Source organism: Thalassophryne amazonica, chromosome 6 (assembly GCF_902500255.1).
Source record: "Thalassophryne amazonica chromosome 6, fThaAma1.1, whole genome shotgun sequence".
Classification (NCBI taxonomy): Eukaryota; Metazoa; Chordata; class Actinopteri; order Batrachoidiformes; family Batrachoididae; genus Thalassophryne; species Thalassophryne amazonica.
In genome coordinates, this window is record NC_047108.1 from 56343867 (window position 1) to 56362548 (window position 18682).

At 40.2% G+C, this 18682-nt stretch overlaps 1 protein-coding gene across 1 annotated transcript in view; it reads right to left on the reverse strand.

Annotated features, from left to right (window-relative positions):
* LOC117512209 (plexin-A1-like) overlaps positions 1–18682 on the reverse strand; it is a 1069160-nt gene that overhangs the window by 130883 nt on the left and 919595 nt on the right. The window contains 1 exon segment of the mRNA XM_034172199.1: positions 3810–3953. Coding sequence (XP_034028090.1) covers positions 3810–3953 — 144 coding nt within the window.

An 18682-nucleotide genomic window follows, 5' to 3' on the forward strand; every position in this document is an offset into this window, starting at 1 on the left:
ATTCACAAGCAAAGATGGGGCGAGGATCACCACTTTGTGAACAACTGCATGAAAAAAAATAGTCCAACAGTTTAAGAACAATTTTTCTCAATGTTCAATTGCAAGGAATTTAGGGATTCCATCATCTACAGTCCATAATATAATCAGAAGATTCAGAGAATCTGGAGAACTTTCTACACATAAGCAGCAAGGCCGAAAACCAACATTGAATGCCCATGACCTTGGCAAAAGTTCAAAAGCCAGCATCTGTGATGGTATGGGGGTGTGTTAGTACCCATGGCATGGGCAACTTACACATCTGTGATGACACCATCAATGCTGAAAGGTACATCCAGGTTTTAGAGCAACACATGCTGCCATCCAAGCAACGTCTTTTTCAGGGACGTCCCTGCTTATTTCAGCAAGACAATGCCAAGCCATATTCTGCATGTGTTACAACAGCGTGGCTTCGTAGTAAAAGCGTGCTGGTACTAGACTAGCCTGCCTGCAGTCCAGACCTGTCACCCATTGAAAATGTGTGGCGCATTATGAAGTGCAAAATACAACAACGGATACCCCGGACTGTTGAACAGCTGAAGTCGTACATCAAGCAAGAATGGGAAAGAATTCCACCTACAAAGCTTCAACAATTAGTGTCCTCAGTTCTCAAACGCTTATTGAGTGTTGTTAGAAAGAAATCTGATGTCAGTGGGACAGTGGTAAACAGTGGGACAGTGGTAAACATACCACTGTCCCAGCTTTTTTGAAACGTGTTGCAGGCATCCATTTCGAAATAAGCAAATATTTGCACAAAACCAATAAAGTTTCTGAAGATTAAATACCTTGTCTTTGTGGTGTATTCAATTGAATATAGGTTGAAGAGGATTTGAAAATCATTGTATTCTGTTTTTATTTACATTTTACACAACATCCCAACTTCACTGGAATTGGGGTTGTAGAACCCGTGGCTCTAGTATAGTATATTTACTGCTAGTATATGTGTATTTACTGTTTGAACTTTGAGGTCTCGTTCATATGATATGCACTGAAACACTTTCAGATAACAATAATGCTGCATAAGTGTGAATGATAAGGCGATGACACGTTTTAAAGACATTTGTCTATTTTTAACGCTACTGAGCAATGGCGGTACTTAGAAAGCTCAGGGCCAAAACAACAAGCAAGTTTCTTTGAAAACTCAAGGGAGGCACACAGCTGCCAACATAGATCTGAGCATGTGAAGGGACACAAAAACACACAATAAGACACACGCTACTTATTCTGTGCCCACACATGCACACAAACATACAAGCAGTTTGTACACCCATCAGGCTCCCCTGTATACAAGTAATTCTACATGTAGACTATTATGCAACACCTGTGTACTTCCTTACAACACATGCGAAGGGACAGATACAGAAGTATATGTACACGCAGAACAAACAAGCCGCTAACACTTGTGCATGCACGCACACAACACACACACACACACACACACACACACACACACACACACACACACACACACACGAAGAGATAGCAAAAGACATCTCTATTTTTTCTTGGCTATTGTCAGACGAAAGATGAACTCTACCACCGCCGCCAACACATTGCTTCTCTCCAATATTCAAGTTGACATTTTGCTCCAAAAAAAAAAAAAAAAGACAAAAGGGGGGAATCTAAGAGACTTCCACCTTTGAGCTGGCTGGTTCGGTTGAGAGCTATCTTAGTGATTAACATGCATGTGCTGTCAGTGGCTTTCTAGGTATACTGGCTGTAGTTAGTGGGGAGTAAATCCCATAAAGATGTAGTGAAATGACTGTGAAAGGACACTGGTGATATGTTTAAAAGGGGCAGTAGGTGGGGTGGGGGATGGGGGGTGGTTGGGTGGGTTTGTAGACAAGGTTTGCCCGACCTCAACAAAAATGCTGCAGGAGTTTGTGTGGTGATTGCGGTGACCGTGGTGCTCTAGTCATATTCACTCAGGACTTTCCCTTAACAGCTCAACAATGATAAAGCTGAATGGTTTTCCAGAAGACTTTACTTGTAAGCACATTTACTGGATTTTACTGCACCTTGCAGATTTACCATTTCCAGAAGTCATGACACAAAACAAATTAAGGAGTTTTGACAGACTTCACTCTGTCGAATGCAATGAATAAATAGTTGAATAAAACTCCAGTTAACACTGTGGTAGATTTTTTGAAAAGTAATTCTAAATCAGCAAATCATTCAGGACATGGGGATAAGTGTACACTGCTCTGGATATAGGCAGAGATGAATATGCACGAGAGGAGATGAAGGCATCGCTGGTAAGAGACAAGCATGTGGGTGGACGATTGCAATCTGGATGTACTGAGAGTTAGGTGCATGATCATCAGTGTAATATTAATTCTAATCCAATGACATTTTTCCACAAATCTGATTGGTTAAGTGTGTGAGATGTCAGGCCGTATAACAGTAACAGTCACCAAATATTCAACTGTTTCACATTTGAAAGTAGTACTCTGTGCCCTGACCAGTGTTCTGATGAGATGTCATTCCTGTCGAATGTCATTTCTGTCCTCTGCACAAATGTGCATGTGCATGCATGCACAATATTGTCGGGATGTGGAACTGTTGATTTATGCAACGAGACGCACAATTTGACAGAACACCAGCTGCGCGCACTGCTAGCTGATAGCGCTGTTAGCTGAGAGCGAGAGAAAGTTGCGTACCGCCGCTGCCGCTGAAGTGGGTGAATTTAAGCTACCATCCGAAAGTACTGATGTGGATTCTGATACAGAATTACCATTTCAGATTTGATGGATTACTCCATGCCCTGACTGCTGTTGGAGCAACACTGCTTTGGCTCGACGATAAGCCTTGTCGACCGAATTACCTACAGAAAAATAAACTGTGCAAATAATGGAATTTAATTAGAATGGAAATAACCCCCTTGTGTCTGATGATTTGATGAACGTCCGCAAATCTTCAGACATAACAGCATTATTCCCATTCTAATTCAATTCCATCATTTGCACGGTGAAATGTAATATCAAAGTAAAATGAAGCTAATGAAGCACAGTCAGATTCTGTGGAGACTTTCAAGTCCAGACCTAAGATGCATACCTCTAATCACTTCCGGAATCACAAAGGACTGTTTAAGTTGCAGCTTTTCTCTCTCTCTCTCTCTCTCTCTCTCCTGTGCCTCATGATGTGGAGAATGCATTTGGAACAGTCTAAAACGTAATTATTTGTAATTATATTGTAATAGCTTGGTAAAACAGTTGCATGTTCATTCCTTGAGTATCTAAAATTATGTAAATGATAGATTAAACATCTCGTCATAATCGCTCAGATGAGCTGTGCTGTGATGCTGTGCACTGATGAAATCACTCGCACTCACACAGTGTTTTTTAAATGTTTGCGCAATGTTCACATGAAGTCCACATAATTAATGTGTGACAGAGATTTTGAACATTTAAACATTTTCTTTGAGCACTTGTATGAACCGCACACAGTTTACAACAGTTTACAATGAGTTTACTTTCCTGCACGGCAGATTGCATACCAGTGCGTGGATCAAATTTGTGCAAGCGTCAAGGCACCTTAAGCATCTTTACAGCCATCCTGTTAGAGTGGAATATTTTCATATTCAAAAGAATGACAAAAATAAGTAACAAATAATCAGAAAAAGAAAGAAAGCTATCATGAAGTTCGCAATCACAACAGTTCACCTTCAAGTGATCCAGTTGATGCAAACTAAAGTAGAACTGGCACAGAGAAACACAGCCATTTTTTCTAGTGATGATGAAAGAGATGAAGAGGACATAGAGGTGTGATCTGACCGTGACTTTGTGCTGTCCGGTGAGGTTGGGCCATTCACACAGCAGCTGGCTCTCAGACAGGGTGAGGACACAGGGAGTTTCTCCAATCAGCACCGTGTAGTTCAGGCGGCTGTTACCTGGGGCCGCTGGGATCAAGTACCGACCCTAAACATAGACAGATCAGGAGAAAGGAATCAACTGCTGGAGAATTTGAACTCACAGAAAATGCTTTTATAGACATTTGTAAGAGGTGATACTATGGCATTTAGCTATAGAATGAAATAGACACTATCATAAGTCGTTCAGTAAAATCCAGAAAAATCACAGACAATAAGAAATGTTTTTAAGTATCATTCAATAGAGGGTGCAATAATTTCTTGAAATAAGACAAATAAATAAATTATCTGAACAACATACAGCTTCGTATGATGATATACTTGTGTACAATTACTATAATCTTAGTGGAGCTAGATCTCTCAAAATATGGAGACATATGTGGATCTTCCATAATGTAAAAAAAAAACAAAAAACAACCGGACTGAATGTAAACTGTAAATATTAAAGATACACTTTTGCTCACGCTGTCATAACACTGCAGAGTTTCGTGTATTGTCAAAGGAAAAAAAAAAACATGGCTGGCACTGACTGACACTGATGTGCCACAGTCCAAGTGGTGGTCCTCGCCCCACATTTGCTTGTGAATGGCTGAGCCTTTTGGGGATGCTTCTTTTACACCCAATCATGACACTCACATGTTTCCAATTAACCTCTTCACCTGTGGAATGTTCCAAACAGGTGTTCCCAGTCTTTTGTCACCCCTGTCCCAGCTTTTTTGAAATGTGTTGCAGCATCCATTTCAAAATGAGCAAATATTTGCACAGAAACAATAAAGTTTATCAGTTTGAACATTAAATATCTTGTCTTTGTGGTGTATCCAATTGAATATAGGTTGAAGAGGATTTGCAAATCATTGTATTTTGTTTTTATTTACATTTTACACAATGTCCTAACTTCACTGGAACTGGGGCCTGTACTACGAAGCGGGGTTAACTTACTCAGATGTAACCCAGGGTCAACCTCTTAAACCGGGGTTGACAAAACCTGGTTTTCTCAAGTGGTGTTAATCGGTACTACGACGCTGAATAAGATGTTGATTTGTTGAACCTGTGTTAACCTAATTGGAGTTTGTGCGCGTTCACATAAAAGGGGCAGGTTGCAGCGCACGTCACCATTTTTCAATGATGGCGCGGTCACCTTACTTTACCGAAGAAGAATGCACGATTATTATGTGGAGCTATGAGGAATTTAAATTAATGTTAAGGGGGAAATCGAACACATCGTCTGCCAATAAAGCAAGACAGGCTTGTTGGCAACGTATTGCTGATCGGGTAAATGCGTACGTACAATTCAATTGTTCCCCAAATCTGTTACAGATGATTAACCTGTGGAATGTCTAATATATGTAAAAAAATGACCTTCTTTCATTAATTACGCCTAGATGCAACACGATTCAGAAGTGGGCATAGGCCTACTAATAAATGTTAATTTAATGTTTCCTAAATAGGCTACCTTGACTGTATGATTGCTATTCCTAATCCTGTCAATATTTCAGATGCAACAGCAGTGCCAAACGCACCTGGCAGCAGGTGAAGATGAAATATAAAAACATCCTTCAGAACGGTAGGTTCATATTCATAGCTTGATAAGCCCCACTTCGCCTAATTAATGGACATGCATTAGACCTATTTTGATATTAGTAATTACCCGCGATTGCATAAAACCCTTCTTTGATTTGCATTGCGGATAAATGGCCAGGGAAAACGACAAATGCATCCAACAGTTTAGACAGAGCAAGTACTACCTTGCGAATCATACGACATACAGTATTCTTGCTCAGATGTTCAGCATCACCAATGGAATACATAAATTGTCCACTGGCAAAATAGGCACAAGGCACATTATCTGCTCGATCGTCGGGGCATTGCTACACTGTAAAAAATGACTTGTTTTTACAGGAAAACGCTGGCAGCTGTGGTTACCAGGGAATTCCTGTAAAACATACAGCAGCACAGTAGATAACATTACAGACATAATATGTATATGGATTTACAGTGTGGTTACCAGGGAATTCCTGTAAAACATACAGCAGCACAGTAGATAACATTACAGACATAATATGTATATGGATTTACAGTGAACGAACCATGGCTGACTCACATTAAAAGAACTGTTAAATCTACAAACAAGAGCTCTCTTTTTTGTACATTTAACTGCTGTATTTTTTACAGGAATTCCCTGGTAACCACAGCTGCCAGTGTTTTCCTGTAAAAACAACAGTCTTTTTTTACAGTGTACGATGGGTGATGTTACAGACTTCTGGCCCGATCAGCTGACAAAGATAACGAATTCCCTCGGCTGAGAATTTATCATCCAGGTAGGCCGGCATTGTCTTCGGAGTGATTGAAGGTGGATGGACAGTACTTATAAAGGGAGTGGTTAAGCGAAAACCTCAAGCTAACCGAGAACATAACCTGCTCGGAGCAGGTTTGGCACACAGCATAAATTGCCATGGCAGCATGCCTTGATCAAAACCTATCCACCTTTCGTAGTACGGCTAAACCGGGAAGTTACTCCACACGTCATCAACTTACTCCCGAAGTTACCCTGATAAGCCAGTAACCCCGCTTCGTAGTACAGGCCCCTGGAGTTGTATATCAAAATGTCAGACAATAAAATTTAACTTGAGGTTTTCCTTTGCTCTGTTCATTATATTGTTCATTCATTTGTTCATCCATTTATTCATATAATGGTTTGTCAGAAGGAAAAAAAACAATGAGGGATGGAGATGCCTGAGATTTCTGGAGTCCAAAGGGGTCACCCAACAGGAATATAAGTTTGTACACAATACGCAATGTCTTTGTAAACTAAATTCCAAAGAACTACAACAACTGTATTTAAAGTCCTGCAAATCATTTTAAACACAATTTTTGCTTTTCTTTGATGCACACTTTAAGATAGAATGGGAGCTGTGAAGCAAGCCATGTAAGAGAAAAGTAATACAAAGGAATACTGCATGAATATTAGGAAAAAAGACAAACAGAAAATTTGTCATGAAAACAAAAGGAGTAAAGTTACGAGCAGTGTGAAAGCAGGGAAAAGATTGGAAGAGAAGCGGAAAAAGATGAATCCACCAAAAGAAAGAATGTACTGTACAATCAGACAGAAAGCAAAAATGAGCTATCGAGTGAGTGAGATAGAAGATAGATGCCATGTCTCCTGCTGGCTTAGCAGTGGGATAGAGAGACAGACTCCGTTTTCCAATCCCATCGTCTCTGCAGGCCGCCACCCCACTCAACTCTGCAGCCCCGTAAACATGCATCTAATTTTATCTCTCTCCCATACACACACGTGCAGAGTTCAACATGTGGTGACACACACAGGAAAGCACTTCCAGACCAAATACATTTTCTATTTGTTGTGAACAAACCTCAGTAAAAACACTCCTGAAACCTCAGATGTGAAATTTATTGCACGGCAAGTACGCTGCACGTCTCTGAGACACATTACACCACATCCTACACTGCAAACCTGCATTTTGTCCACCTCATCAGTGCTTCCAATCAGCAGGCAGCTCCAAGCAACAAGCCAAGCAGGAGATTTGGCAAGTAATGAGAAACTGTGCGCTAATAAATTAGTAAACTATGACGGTTACAATCTCAATCTCTATGGACATACACAAACCCTACAACACTGTTGCTATGATGACATTAGAGACATTCGAGGCAAATTCTAGAAAATGATAAAAGCTAAAAAGGAGATCACTCTAACTGGCATTATGACATAGATGTGGTTTTCACTTATGTAGTGCATGTTCCTTAAATACCAAACAAAATACTCATTTTTGCACCCATGGATGTGTTTATCTAAAATGCCAAACTGGAATGTTCATATTGTCTAGAACCAGAAAGCATTTGCACCATAAACTAGAAAAACCTGGCCCAAATTCCAGTGTAGTGTATCTCTGATATTTATACAGCATGGTGCCTTAGTGGTTAGCAGTGCTGCCTCATGTCAAGAAGGTCTGTGGTTCGATTTCAACCTGGTCCTTTCCGTGTGGAGTTTGTATGTTCTCCCCATGTTTGTGTGGATTCAATCCGGATGCTCTGGCATCCTCCTACTCCCACTTTCGAAGACATGCAGGTTAGGTGAATTGGTCATGCTAAAATTGGCCACAGTTGTAAGTAAAAATGTGAATGTGTTTGACTGCCTGTACAGTAGTGGTCAGTGCACTCATCGGGGGCATGAATGTCACTGTAATTTTGGGCTTTTAATCATGCCCTTGAACTTTTGCCAGGGTGGAATGATTGAACAACATGCATCATTAATGACTTTAAAAATAAGAATATGGTGCACAAACAGGTGAAAATACAGCGTTATTCATGTGAATTAACTGTTTTGGTGCTAGAAATGGGTTCTTTGGCTCACAAAAGTAGTGAAATATATGAAAGAAATTGTGTATCAGTGTAAACAAATTAAAAATAAACTCACTCATTCCCTCACTCATTCCCAGCAAGATGTTTGCTGTCTTTCCTCAGTACAAAAATGTCCAGAAATATCCGTCATTGGATGAAAAGTGGAAAGCCCCTCACAACAAAAAATAAAAAAATAAAATAAAAATCTAATTCCATTTGCTCTTCGGGGGGAGGGGGGGGACTTGTTGATCCTGGAAAAAGAAAATAGCCCATTCACATGTTTTTACGACAGTATGTTTTGTCTGTAGGACAAACGCAAAATATACTTCAGGAACATAAAATCTCTCTGTCCTTCTCCATAAGAAATAAGACTTCATAAGACTTCATAAGAAAACTGGCCTTACAGTACATCTCCAAGCCTACACTGATTATCTACAACACTACAAAGACACTCTTTCCACTGCCCTCTCCACCACCTACTCACACATCATACTCTCTGGTTCCAACAACCACAAGGCTCTTTTCTCCACCATTAACAAACTTCTTCAAATCCAGTGACAACACCTCTGCTTCCTTCACAGTTGACAAATGTAACACTTTCCTTTTTCCAAACAAAAAAATGACACCGTATACGGTAATCTCAGTCACCTTCCCTGCCTTCTTCACCCTCTCACCTCTCTCCCCCCTTTACCACTCAGCCCCTGTCTCAGTTCTCCGTGTGTCTCCCACTGAGCTCCACATCCTCATGGCAGGTATGAGAAGCTCCACCTGTGCTCTGGACCCCATCCCATCCACTCTTGTTAAGGAATGTTTTCCAGCTATTTCCACACTCATCACAGATATCATCAACTCTTCCCTCAGCTCTGGTCTAGTCCTTCAAATGTTCAAACTGGCTGCTGTCACCCCCATTCTCAAAAAACCTGGACTCAACCCTGACATCATGACAGGCTCCAGGCCCATTTCCAATCTCCACTTGTTAACAAAAATTCCTGAATGTGTTTTGCCTCCCACTCAAAGCCCACCTCATTTCCAATGATCTGTTTGAACCTTTTTAATCTAACTTGCGCTCCCAAAACAGTCATGAAACAGCTCTTCTCAAAGTATCCAATGACCTCCTCCTTTTCTCAGACTGTGGTAACCTCAGCATTCTTGTCCTCCTCGACCTCACTGCAGCTTTTGACACTATTAATCACACCATTCTTTTCTCCTACCTTGAATCTCCCTCAACATCACCCACACTGCTCTTACCTGGCTACGGTCTTATCTCACTTATGCTGGATTTACACATAATGACGGCACGTCGCGAATGCCATGAACTATACATTCTTGGCCGCTGATCACGAATGTGATTTGAGGCAGAGTTGTCAGGTGTCCTCAGGAACTGCTGCAACCTGTTACCACGTGTTACGATTAATGGCACGTGTTTCTGGAGAATTATCAGGAACCATTACGCACGGTCAAGAATAATGTTCTGCGCTGTTGCACACTAATGCACGGAACAGCGCATCGCTAAGTTCTGTCATGTTGTGAATGAGGCGAATTGTCTCCATACACAACCCCATATTCATTCAACTGTCAGTTGCTGAACAATTCAGATCACTCCAGTTTGCTCCTCAAAAGCCACTGCAGAAGAACTTTGTGACTGCATGCTTAGTTGGGCTCTGTGCCATGGAGTGACACAGAAAGGAGGAGGAGACATTTGCCATTGACGCTACAAACTCAAAACTATTATGTTCAAACTGCTTTTTTTTAGCAATCCTGTGAATCACTAAACTAGTATTTAGTTGTATAACCAGTTTTTCATGATTTCTTCACATCTGCGAGTCATTAATTTTGTTGGTTTGGAACCAAGATTTTGCTTGTTTACTAGTGTGCTTGGGGTCATTGTCTTGTTGAAACTCCCATTTCAAGGGCAAGACCTTTTCAGCATAAGGCAACATAACCTCTTCAAATATTTTGACATATCCAAACTGATCCATGATACCTGGTATGCGATATATAGGCCCAACACCGTAGTAGGAGAAACATGCCCATATCATGATGCTTGCACCACCATGCTTCACTGTCTTCACTGTGAACTGTGGCTTGAATTCAGAGTTTGGTGGTCGTCTCACAAACTGTCTGCAGCCATTGGATCCAAAAAGAACAATTTTACTCTCATCAGTCCACAAAATATTCCTCCATTTCTCTTTAGGCCAGTTGATGTGTTCTTTGGCAAATTGTAACCTCTTCTGCACGTCTTTTATTTAACAGAGGGACTTTGTGGGGGATTCTTGCAAATAAATTACCTTCACACAGGCATCTTCTAACTGTCACAGCACTTACAGGTAACTCCAGACTGTCTTTGATCATCCTGGAGCTGATCATTGGGTGAGCCTTTGCCATTCTGGTTATTCTTCTATCTGATCATCCTGGAGCTGATCAATGGGTGAGCCTTTGCCATTCTGGTTATTCTTCTATCCATTTTGATGGTTGTTTTCTGTTTTCTTCCACGCGTCTCTGGTTTTTTGTCCATTTTAAAGCATTGGAGATCATAGCTGATGAACAGCCTATAATTTTTTGCACCTGCGTATAGGTTTTCCCCTCTCCAATCAACTTTTTAATCAAACTACACTGTTCTTCTGAACAATGTCTTGAACGTCACATTTTCCTCAGGTTTTCAAAGAGAAAAGCATGTTCAACAGGTACTGGCTTCATCCTTAAATAGGGGACACCTGATTCACACCTGTTTGTTCCACAAAATTGATGAACTCACTGACTGTATGCCACACTACTATTATTGTGAACACCTCCTTTTCTACTTTTTTTACTAATAGCCCAATTTCATAGCCTTAAGAGTGTGTATGTCATGAATGCTTGGTCTTGTTGGATTTGTGAGATTCTACTGAATCTACTGGTACCTTGTTTCCCATGTAACAATAAGAAATATACTCAAAACCTGGATTAATCTTTTTAGTCACATAGCACTACTATTATTCTGAACACTACTGTAATAAAATCATCGGCGTTTATTTATTTGTGTCTGTCTGTTTGTCTGTCTGTCTGTCTCTTAGCAGGATTACGTCAAAACTGCTTCATGGATTCTAACCAAATTTTCACCACAGATACTAGGCCATAGAAAAACCCATTAAATTTTGGAGGTGGTCTGGATCTGGTGTAGCAGACCGAACAGTCCGCCCCTAAAAATCGGTCCGCCTTTTGCATCAGTGCATGCGTCATTTCAGGCCACAGCAGCAAATCTGAGATGGAGTCTTTTCACCCAAAGCAATCAAATGGATTAATGGGATTATTAACCAGCAGATGATAAAGGTAAAACCTCTTAAATCATTCTAAACTCAGTTTTAAGCAGGAACAAGGCTGTTTTAAGCACAAACAAAGTGAAATTCCGTGACACATTGAAATATCCGATGCGCAGTGACCACATCAGCTAGCTGCACATTTAGCCGTGGCACTCTGATCGCTTCCGCCGCCTTTTATGATGAAATAATGATGAATTTATGTGGAAATAATTGTTGGACAAAAGCTCCAGATATCTGTCGCTGAGATAGATTATGACTGTTGTGCAGAAACGAGGTGTTAATCCATGAACTGCGTCATCGGGGGGGAAGATTTTTAGGATGACCGTTTGTTTGGCAACACCGGATTCTGGACCAAGTTTCACTTTATATAGGCTTTGAAGGATTACGTCAAAACTACTGCACAAATTTTGATGAAATTTCCAAAACAGGTACATATTAGGCCATGGAAGAATCCATTAAATTTTGGAGGTGATCTGGATCTGAATCTGGATTCTGGGTCAAGATTCACTGTATACAGGATTTGAAGGATTACGTCAAAACTACTTCAAAGGTTCTCACCAAGTTTGCACCACAGAGAGATATTAGGCCATGGAAGACTATTCTGAATTTTGCAGGTGATTCGTATTTGGATCTGGATTCTGGCTCAAGATCCACTTTATACAGGCATTGAAGCATTACGTTAAAACTTCTTCATGGATTCTCACCAAATTTCCACCACAGATAGATAATAGGGCATGCAAGTCTCCACTGAATTTTGGAGGTGATCCTGATCCAGATCCAGATTCTGGCTCAAGATTTCCTTTTATACAGGCTTTGAAGGATTTCTTGCAAAACTATTTCATGGATTCTCACCAAATTAGCACCACAGATAGATATTAGGCCATGGAAGACTCCATTAAATTTTGGAGGTGATCTTGATCCGAATCCGGATTCTGGACCAAGATTACCCTTTATATATATGCTTTGAAGGATTACGTCAAAACTACTTCACAGATTTTCACCAAATGTGCACCACAGATAGATATTAGGCCATGGAAGACTCCACTAAATTTTGGAGGTGATCCGGATCTGGATTTTGGATCAAGATTTCAGTTTTTATACACTTTGAAGGAGGTCTTCAAAACTACTTCACAGATTCTCACCGAATTTGCACCACAGATAGATATTTGGCCGTGGAAGAGCCCACTGATTTTTGGTGGTGATCCGGATCCAGATCAAAATCAGAAATCTCTGATGTGCTTGTCATTAAATAAAAATTAAAAAGTGCTTTCAGGCTGACAGGACCATTTTTGTGGGATTTATGAGGGTTTAGTGGTAGTATGAATGTGTCTGATTCCTGAAGAGAACTCTGAATGATGAAGGTGTGGAAGAGAGGGAAATACAGACCCATGTGACATTTTTCTGAATTCTAGGGTTGACTATGAGGCAAGGGACTGAAACTGGAGTTGACACTCTATAGTTTCAGGACGATTGAAGTCTCTTTGATGGCCTGAAACTGATCGATTAAAATAAACATGATAAAAACAGAGTTGGATGCATCTGCACATCCATCAACCTCAGAGGGTTAATTGCAATAATGGTCATGAGGGTTGGGTCATAACCAAAAGAACTAGATCGCGGGTACAAGCGGCCAAAATGGGCTTCCTCAGGAGGGTGGCTGGAGTCTCCCTTAGAGATAGGGTGAGAAGTTCGGTCATCCGTGGGGAGCTTGGAGTAGAGTCACTGCTCCTTCAAGTTGAAAGGAGCCAGCTGATGGGGTTCGGGCATCTGGTAAGGATGCCTCCTGAGCGCCTACCTAGGGAGGTGTTCCAGGCACAACCATCTGGGAGGAGACCCTGGGGAAGACCCAGGACTAGGTAGAGAGATTATATCTCCACACTGGCTTGGGAACGCCTCGAGATCCCACAGTCAGAGGTGGTCAATGTGGCACGGGAAAGGGAAGTCTGGGGAAGTCCCGTGCTGCAGCTGTTGGCCCCATGACCTGAACCCAGTGAAGCGGTTGAAGATGAGTGAGTGTGATGAGTGGGTATAGAAAATGAAAAATAAAAAATGAATGGTAAGAAAGCCTGACATGATGGGTTCACAACACACATACACTCTGCATACCCAGTAAAATCACCAGTGTAAAATTAACATTGACAGTGTTAAATTAACACTGCCAGTGTTCTTATGGTCCTACTCTGGCCAGAGTGGGACCATATGTTCACTGTCAATGCTAATTTAACACTGGTGATTTTACTGTGTACAGGGATGTGGAATCTCGAATGATAAGACCATGAAACAGAACTGTAAACTGTGATTGGAGTAAGTGAGTATCGAAAATGAATGAATGAATAAAAGAGAATGGAAAATAACAAAGCTTTAATAACTCAATCCCTCCAGAAAATTCTGAGGGAAAATAGAAAGGTTTACATCCTTGAAGTGAAGCTCAACTGGGCTTGAGTCATTCAATCACACAATGAAAGCCCAAGTACAATCCAAGTCTGAATGTATTCCTTTGGCATACTCACAATCTGATGTGGAAAGGCCACAAATAAACACGTCAGGCTCAAAAGTCTGCCAATGTGGCTGAGTTACCACAAATTTGGTTAGACTTGTGGATCAAAAGTCCCTTGCAGGGATGTTTCAGTTGATGTCAAGTTATAACATGTCTGTTACACTATAACAGATTGAGGAAACATATGACTAACATATACAAATTTTTGATATCTGTTTGTTTCTGTTATTGTTCGGTACAAGTCCTTTTCTCATCTGTTAAATGTGTTCCTTGTGTCATGCCAGGAAGTGTTCAACATTTGACATTTCCTGTTTCACTGTGACTGAAAATTTGGCACTTCCTGTTTGAGTGTGAGCTTGCCAATGAATTCCCGCGAGATTCCATGGGATCTCGTCTGTCAATCCAGGATGTGTCGATCCAGGAAATGTTTGACATTTGACATTTCCTGTTTCACTGTGGATTAAGAATTTGGCACTTCCTGTTTGGGCCACAGTGTACCATGAGTGAGCTTCGCATCCCTTCACTCGTATTAGTTGTTTATTTTCATCATCTGTTTATTCTGTTCTGTTTTTCATTTTTACTTTGTTTCTTTAATACTTCTGCCATAGTCCAGTTCCATTCTACTTCTGCCAGGTTGTGTTTTCATTGTTTATCATTTAGTTGTCATCTGTTTATTTTTGCTGTTCTCATTTCTGTTGTTTTCTGTTGTACTTTAATATCGGATTTTGCTTTTGGTTTATTATTTAGTCTTTGCTCGTTGATTTTGTCATCTAGTTATCTTTATTATATTCTTCAGTCATTTCTCAGTTTGAGTTTAGTTTTGTCTTAGTGTTTACGTTCTTATTATTCCCTGATCAGTTCTCATGTAGTTTCTTCTTGTTCTCATGCTCATGTATGATTTTAGTTCCTGTTTATAGTTGTATTATTTCTGTTTTAACTGTGTTCATTGTTCCCCGTTATTCCTCATGCTGAGCTTATTATGTTCACTCCATGCCCTGCACCTGCCATTATGTCTTTGTCCCTCACTCTGATTCAGTCTGTTTACTGTTTCCATTCATTCAGACTCTTGGTACCTGTTCTTGCATCTTGGTATATGACATCACTCCACTTTGTGCACTCCATTCTCCACTATCTTGCCCATGTATACTTTTTGCCCACTAGCCACACCCCTTTTTAGATTGTTCCTCACATGCACAAAATTAACACCTGCTTCACATCACCCTGATTTGTTTGCTCCTTATTTAAACCCTCACAGTCTCACAGCTCGCTGCCAGTTTGTCATCGCTTCTTGCACACATTCCAGCCTCTTGATCTCAGTCCTGTTTTTGTCTAGCTGTGTACTGATTATTGCTCTGCTCACCTCGACCATGCCGCTTGCCTCATACTTGAACTCTGTGTTTGTTCATGCCTCCGACCCCTGCCCGTCCATGACTACATCTCTGCCTAACCCACATTGTACCTCTGCTCCACTGCCTGATTACATGTATACAGAATTAGAGCCTGGAATAAAGTTGACTTCTTTTACACCTAAACCTAGTCTGGGAGTCTGCATTGCGGGTCCAGCCACCACAGGTGCCAAGCAGCTGCCCAGCCTGACACTTTGTCTATGTCCACTGAGTCTGGAATGGAATGTTTTGTGCACAGTAAATTTTGCAGAGCAAAATAAACTCTGCCGGTGCTACATCTGGTCCCACTTCAAATAGCGTTATATCAACTGTATCATAGTGTTAAATCAACTCTATCATACTGTGAATGACTCTTATTGCAGTTGAAAAACTTGATTTATCAAGATGATAGAGCTGATTTCACACTATAATAGAGTTTATTTAACACTGTTTGGAGTGGGACCAAATGTAGTCCCTGTTGAGTGAATTTTACTCTGCACAATCTGCTGTGCGCACGCTCAAAACTTTGAGTGGACATCGGGCTCAAAGCTGTCCCTTATACAATACTTCTATGATACTCATGCACTTATGTTCTGTGGTTGTCCGATGTTTCAGATTGGACTTCTCATTCTCCAAAGCTTCAGTGCAGTGTCTGAATTCAGCATGAGAGGAGAGAGGACAGTTCCCGATCTCCAGTGTGGCTGTTGTTTTAGCCTAGGTCATACAGAAGAAAAAGACAGTGCGGCTGTGTGTGTTTTTTATCTTGATGTCAGAGTGCACTCTGCAGAGTTTCTTGGTGAGAAGCTGCTGCACAGAAAGAAGGCTGTGTGCTGTCCTCACCACTGCAGCCACAGTGTTAGGAATTAAGTGCCTGGAAGCTCCTGATAACTGCTGCCTTCCTGCCCTTACTGGACTACAGTAATGTCGTATACAGGTGCACTTCAACCAGCTGTCTACAGCCCCTGACCCCAGTGTATCACTGTGCCTTGAGATTCATCACAGGTTGTTGCCACCTCACACACCATTGTGAGTTGTATACCAAAGCTGGCATACCCTCTTTGATTGCACATTGGATGCATAGTGCACTTGGTTTCAGTGCAGATGGTTCCCGGTTCAAACCCCACCCCTGCCACATTTCTCCATGTAATGTGGAGGTGCGTCAGGAAAGGCATCCAGTGTAGAATTTGTGCCAGTGGAAATGTGACATCATCTGTTCATCAGATTCCCAAGTCCACCAAAGACCTACGGGTTAAGCAATATTTATTTATTATTTCTATATGTTACTAATCATCAAGCTGTCATAGTGTCACAACACCTTTAAGAACCATTTGTTTTTCTTGGTGCAGCAAATAACTGAAACAGTACTTCACATAGTAATACAAGCTCCAAATCCAGCACAAATTCTCCTTAGACATTGCTCTTTTGAAAAAATGATGGGCCACTTGAATTTTCAATAGGCGGCCATGTAGGGGTCAGTTGAAGAATTACACAGGGGGGAAAATATAAAAATGCTCCAATCATACTGAAAACTATACCACATATTTGTCTGATCATAAAGATTCCAAAAAGGTATAGTTTGGACTATCTATGACTGAATGTTAAGGAGTTATGGGGTAAAAACCTTAAGAATGGTGACAAAGGTCAATTTGAGTTTGAAAATTCAAGTGGCCCATTGGTTTTTTTCAAAAGAGTAATATCTAAGGTGTACTTTTGCCAAATTTGGTGCTTGTGTCACCATTTGAAGGATTCCTCTGTAAATATTCTGTTATCTGCTGCACTATCTGGCAGTTATTTTTGGCAAACGTCCTTCTGCTGGTTGATTAAAAAGCAATTTCACCTTGGTGACACTACCCAAAAAACACTTCTCTTTGGCAAGCAGTAATATTTGAAAACTCTTTCCTGTTTGTTCTGGATGTCTTTGAAAAAAGATTCTGTATGACTCTTTGAGACAATTAAATGTGAAAAATATCTTTATATATATATATATATATAGCTGGGCAATGGTTAAAAATTTTAATTGCAAGTAATCACAATTTCCATGATTAATCACAATTAATCGCATTGTTATACACAAAATCCAAAAATGAATTCAAAAGTAGTGTATATGTTTATTTTAAATGTTCTGCCATATGAACAAAAGTGCCATAATGTTTGTTCTGGAAACACTTAACAACAGCATTTTGTTAATGCATTTGCAGGGTTCTCAGTAGGATTTTTTTTTCTCAGTGTAATGGGATGGAAAAATCCCCTTAAAAAGCTGGGGGTTTGGGGATGCTTAGCCCCCCAAGGCTTTTGCATTGGGCTTATAAAGGGCCTTCTTTGTTAGTCTAAATAAATATAGCAAAATTTGAAGTACAGACGGAAGAAGAAAACATCTCTGGATTTCAAAATGTGAGGAAAGTGTCTCCAAAAATGCCACCAATTTGAGGTTGAAGCTGCAGAGGAGACCTTCATCTGGTTAAATGTGCTGAGAGCCCAGCTCACCTGTCGTCTCTGCAAACTCACACCTGCTGCTACGCTTAGAAATAAAACAAAGGCTCTTTAAACAGTAACTATTTTAATATTTGAAAAAAAACCTTTTCCTTATTTTAACATTAAATGAATGAATCATTAAACATGTCCATGAAGTCAATGTTCAGTCAAAAAGACATTTGCACAGGTAGAAGAAACCCCGCCTATTGTGCATAATTTAAAACATTCACAACCACTAGAATAGTGAAATTCATATTTTAGTAATTACTCTGTCCTGATTACAACATTAAAGGCAATCACATAGTAAATGAGGGCATGATTTAATGTTGAAATGACTCAATTAAAAAATAATTTAATCATGAGAAATCCTAATGAACAAAAACACTGCAGTCATTGTTACATCATCTCCTGTTGTGTTGATAATAAATATTTATATTTATTTAAGGTGTATTTTTTCCTAGTTGAAAAGCAGATATGAATTAATGAATCTACCACACTTAAAAATGTACACATTACTTTTCATATTATTCTGTCTATAAATAAATGTCCAAGGGTCATTATCATGTTAGTCAATAAATCATCTCACCTGAAACAGCAACAGATGAGGTATGGTTTTAATTTACAGACAAACATCAAAGATTTCTAAAGAATTTTTTTTTTTAAATCTATTTTAATTACAATTTATTTAATGTAAGAAAAAAAACATAAGGATTTTCGTGAATGAACTTCTGTGTATAAATTAGCAGTTCTGACGTTCCTGGCACACATC